The sequence below is a fragment of the Monopterus albus genome, unplaced genomic scaffold (assembly GCF_001952655.1).
Source record: "Monopterus albus unplaced genomic scaffold, M_albus_1.0 scaffold558.1, whole genome shotgun sequence".
Taxonomy (NCBI): domain Eukaryota; kingdom Metazoa; phylum Chordata; class Actinopteri; order Synbranchiformes; family Synbranchidae; genus Monopterus; species Monopterus albus.
Window position 1 is genome coordinate 51,869 of NW_018128438.1, and position 5,524 is coordinate 57,392.

A 5,524-nucleotide genomic window follows, 5' to 3' on the forward strand; every position below is an offset into this window, starting at 1 on the left:
TGTGGGGGGGGGGGGAGTCAGGACAGACGGAGAGGTCGTTAATGAGGATTGCATCACCGTGGCGACATGGCTAATTGGCTTCCACTTCGCCTTCCTCCCCGTCGCTCTTCTTCTCCTCTCTTCTTCTCTTTTTCTTTTTTATGTCTGATGTAGTATTAATGGCTCTGCCTGGACACCAGGCGCTGACACTCACAACCATTTCATGGGGTGTTTTTAATATTCCAGTAGCAACTGGCTTTAAAGGATGCAGCCTGTGAATTTAAATTTTTTTAATATGCTGTTATTCTGCACAAACCCCATCCAGAGACCAGCAGCACCAGTGTATGTGGTGTCATCACCATAATCTGGTTTCTTCCTTGGGACATGTGAGGAATACATTTATGTTGGAGACCAGTAATTTCTTTATTTATTTTGATATTCTTGCCTTAAAAAGTCCAGTTTAAATACATGGAGTCAAACAAATACCAGAATCAGCCTTTAGAGAGACACTAGGACACAGAGGAGGAGCTAAAATGCTCTCAGGTCATTAACCCCCCCCCTTTCCCTCTCTCTCTCTCTCTCTCTCTCTCTCTTTCTCTTTCAGTCCCAGGAACTGGCTCCTCCTTGCTGATGTTCTCGGTCGCCTTCGAATGACATCTCGGTCTTTCAGGCGCCTCTTCCCACAGCTCAATGTCCAGTCCATCCCTGAAGATGAGTTCTACCGGCAGGTGTTCCTGTCGCAGCTCTTGACAGGTCCTGATGAGCAGGAGCTGGCCTCTGTCAGGCCAGACATCAAGGACCCTCTGGAGTTGGTGGAGGCCACCCCCGAGCTGGCTGGCATGCTCGGCTCTTCTCTGGAGTTTGTGGACAGTCGTTGGGACTCACTGGAAGCTTCCCCACCTCCAACACCATCCCCACCATCATCACCGAGCCCACCACAACATATTCCACCATTATTACCAGCACAGCGGCAGGGGGCAACAGAAGCTGGTACTAAAGTGGACAATGGGTTGCAAAACAGGACTGCAGGGTTTGGACAATGCCAAGGACTTAAAATTCCTGGATATTCTACTCTGACAGGTAAAATGGAAGCTACATTTGATACTAGTATGTGGGAACGACAACAGCAAGGAAGTAAAAATGCTGGGGTCCCTTCTCCAGCAAAACCCAGTGTGACAATGAATGTTAGCATGTGGGAATCACAACGGCAATGTAGTAAGGTTACTGGGATGGCTAATCCAGAGTCTAAGATGGACCCCAGCACTTGTGAACCAGAAAGGCAACAGAGTAAGAACACTAATGCTAATTCTTCTAAACTGGACCCTATCATGTGGGAACAACAACGACAATGTGGTAACCCAGACTCTAACAAAGACTCCAGCATATGTGAACCACAAAGACAAAGTAAGAATTCTGGAATTGCTAGTCGTACCACTCCAGGGTCTAACTCCAGCATGTGGGAGCAACACCAGCAAAAAAGTAAAACCATGGGGATCACTGCAATGAAGTCCAGCGTGGCACTCAATGCCAGTATGTGGGAACCCCAACGACTTCGAAGCAGGAACGCTGTAAATTCAGAACCACAGCGACTACGGAATAAGAACAATGGGAATGCTAGTCCTGGGAATTCAAATGGTGCAGTGGATGCTAATACATGGAAACGACAAAATCAAGGGATTAAGGCTGGTGGCGATTGTACCAGTCCAGGTTCTTTGGTTGATGGTAGCATGTGGGAACCACAACGACTGCGAAGTAAGAACACTACAATAACCAGCCCTGCAAAGCCAGATGCTAGGGTGGATGCTAACACGTGGGAACACCAGGGAACAAAGAGACTGGGTGGCAACAACACAGCATACAAAAGAGAAGCTAAGTCCTGTGATACGCAAGGAGGTAAGACCACAAAGATGGATGCTACCTGGCAGAGGAGCTTGGGCAATGTCAGAGTCCACATCAGGGACTTGGGGATGAAAGTTGGTGGAGGAGGCATCCGGAAAGATTTGAAGAAAGAGCACGGGAAGGTTGTCGGGAAGGCTGCACGGGTTAAAACCAGGTCATGACACTACACGACCCAACCAGGGAAATAAGAAGTCACAAGTTAAAGAGTCAAACTGAGCTGCTTTGAGACTGACAGACATTCTTCAGCAGTGTTCCATAAAGAACATTAATAAGTTTACAAAAAACTGAAACCTATGTGTAAATAGTGTAATTTGGCAAACGTCAAGTTTGGACATCCTCTGTGGAGAGACTGTAACAGTATCGTGTATGTTTTATGTATACTGTAAATGTGTCTTTTTTATTTATGAGTGCTGATACCACTGTCCTCTGTAAATGCAGTTTGGTGTAAATGCCATACAGTTTGTGTTACGTGCTGAGATCGTCAGTTCCAGTGTGGGAGACTCTGTTACTTTTATGTGTGATTTTGTATTAAGCATTCTGTTGGCTTTCATCACCCAACTATTTATTGTCCAATAAATATGAAGGAGGAGGATAAATGGAAGACTACGCTATCTGAATTAAAAGGGGCACCTTTAGCATTAGAGGGGGCTGTAGCTAACTGATTAGCACTGTAAGAAGCCTATGCTCGTATTTGTTAGCTAACTGGTTAAAAATGTTAGCACTACTTTTGTGAGCATGAATACAGTTTCCTAGATGTTTACTTGTAGCTTTTGGTACTGGAGCAAAAGTGGTAGTTTACTTTACACTTGTTAGCATCACAGATGTTTACAGCTAACTGGATATTATGGGTAGTAGACATTTTATACGTGTTAGCATTAAAACGCTACTGACCGGTTCTCCTTACACAGTGTCAGCGCTCTAAAGTCATAGCTGGCTGGTTAGCTTTGGTGGTATTTTCTTTACAGCAGCCAACTGTTTGTGCGTATAGTACATTCTCAAATGTATAATCATTGAATTGTATGGTTACAGAATGCTTTTTCTCCCACGAGCCGTAACCTTGTCTGTAATCACCAAGGGGACGCTACCTGAAATAACATAAAGGGAGGAAACGCTGTGTGATGAAGGAACCACACTGTGACACTGATGGAAACTGAAATGCTCTTCTGAACATCTGTACAAGGATGAGCTCTGTCCTGATGCTAGGTGAGTTTGCTGTGCTCAGTCCCTGATGTTTATTTCACTTGTTTTATGAAACAAACTGGTTTGTTTGTGTTCAGTGAGTCCCAAGCTTCCTCCCTGCATCCAGACCGGTTCCATGTATTTTACTGTAACACCCTTTGTTCGTTTTTCAGGGAAAAAGGCTCGGTCGATAAATTACACTGTAAAACACCAACCTACTGTTTATTCTTTGATATGAATGAAGATTACAACTTTTTGACATAAATTGAAGCAAGAAAAAAATTTAACTTGAAGTAACACAAAGGTCAGTTTCAGCCACTCAACTGGAACATTTTACATTCCCTTAAAATGTATTAATAACTATGGATTTTGTTGCATCTTACATGTTCTTACTGTAGACAAATATTTCATGATATACCAGTTATATTTTTATTTTTCTACTTGTCCCATACATGTGGGTGGTCAAATGAGAATACATTAAGGCTAGAGTAGAACTGCAGTATGAGCTGAATGTACGCTGTACTACAACACAACACGGGGTGTAGTAGGCCTGTTGATCAATACTCTAATTGAAGCATTTGGAATTTCACGCAGTATTTCAGCCTTTGAAGGAATATTCAACACAGTGACCATATACAGAGAGAATAGCAAGCAAGTCCAGGTCTGAATGCAGGGCTTTGGATTTTGATGCCAATGTGTTTGTACGTTGTACTACAGTATTTCTACACTGTGGTAGTACTTCTTCCACTGCTGACTAGCGGAGTGTGTCTAAAGGCAGGAACACATACAGTGTGTTTATGTGCAGTAGTTTAGGTTTGTAATTGGATGCTCATTTGCATTTTATGCACAGCCTAACCCCTCTCTCTCTTTCTCTCTCTCTCTCTCTCTGTGTGTGTGTGTGTGTGTCTGTAATTAAAGGCGGCGCAGTGAAACGCAGCAATATTTCATTTCAGCCTGACGGGAAATTAAATCCCACTGATTGGAGCGCCGGGGGAGGGTTTTCATTTCAGCATCCCTGCCAGAGTTCAGACTCAGAGGAGAAATACACTGACTGAGAATATGAACATGTACTAAAAATAAACGTTAACGTGTGCTGCGGTTTAAGCAGCAGTAACAAGTGACAGACAGGGAAGAGTCGTCTGTTAGCAGGCTGCTCGCAGCGCAGCTTTGGTGTTAGGAAGGTCTTTTCTCCTTTGATGGAGGTGGGCTAACAGTTTCCCCTTGATTCCAGTCTTTGTGCTAAGCTAGGCTAACTGGACGGGGGCGAAAGTGATAGCCAGTGATTTCCTGTGATGACAGGCTGTTCTTTAAAGCAGTGACAAACGACACATCCAGCAGTGCTGGGTTTCATCGCCGTCGCCACCCCCGACAGGAAACGCACACAAAGCAGCTTGTGTGTGTGTTTGTGTGTTTTTCAGTAATTGTGTGCGTATAATAAGTGTGTAACTGTTTTGTGTGTGTAGCTGCCCAGTGTCGATGCCGAAGACTACGGATTGAATTGCTAATGGAGTGTGTGTGTGTGTGCGTGTGTGTGTGTGGGACGTCTGGCTGTTTAGCGAGCGAGACGAGCAGCGCTGGCGATGAATATTTAAACAGAGAGAGGGAGAGCAGCCATCATTTATTGATGTTGCTGAGGGGAAAGATGAATAGCCTGTCTGTATACACAGTGCTGGAGAGGCGAGTGTGAGTGTGTCCGAGTCTGCACAGTCTCTGTGTGAAACTGCAGACGCCTGAATATGAGTCGACCCGCCGAGTGTTGTGGGCTGTGTTCTTCAGCGAGAGTGCTTGTTGGACAGCCTCTCTCCACAGTGGCATTTTGTACCACACCGAAACTCCAACACTCACTTCCATTTCTGTTATCTGGCTTACAGAAGTTTGAATACAAGTTGGGAATCTGCAGTGCATGTCACTACTTGTCAGGGTGCAGGGCGAACGAAGGTGAATGTGAGTCAGGATCCCTACGAGTTTGTACAAAGCGGTTTATTCAGCAAATTACTCAGAACCGTGTGCTGTGTTTAGGATTTCAGTATCATTCAAGCAGCATCCAGCTGAGGAGGACCAGCTGGGAATGTTTGTAGCTTTCTGAAAATCCAACGGTCACACCTGCTTCAAGATCAGTGTATCTCATGGAGCAAGTCAGGCTTTGTGGTAGAATGCAAACTGTGAATGCAGGATGGGACCTGCCAGAGTCTGATTGCAAGGAACAAATCTGCTCCTCTGTAACAGCAAAAAAGACTGAATTTAAGTCAGTGCTGCTCTCCTACCATATGTGCTCCTACTAATGGAGAGTAGCCTTCATAAACCCCCCAGCACGTCTTCCACTGGTGGTCAGCAACAGGTCACTTTATTATCACATTAATGTGTGTCCAAGTGGTCTTTATCTTGTGAGGTTGTTTTTAGTAAATTATATGAGGATATAAAAGGAGTGTATTTTAGATGGTTTGACAGTTTTGATTGGCTGCCTGAT

General features: G+C 44.6%; 1 protein-coding gene across 1 annotated transcript in view; it reads left to right on the forward strand.

Moving 5' to 3' along the window:
• Window positions 1-5,276, forward strand: part of LOC109953159 (BCL-6 corepressor-like) — a 39,191-nt gene extending 33,915 nt beyond the window's left edge. Inside the window, 2 exon segments of the mRNA XM_020588578.1 lie at window positions 584-3,081; window positions 3,976-5,276. Coding sequence (XP_020444234.1) covers window positions 584-2,039 — 1,456 coding nt within the window. The 3' untranslated portion in view covers window positions 2,040-3,081; window positions 3,976-5,276.
• Window positions 5,277-5,524: the final 248 nt, after the last annotated feature.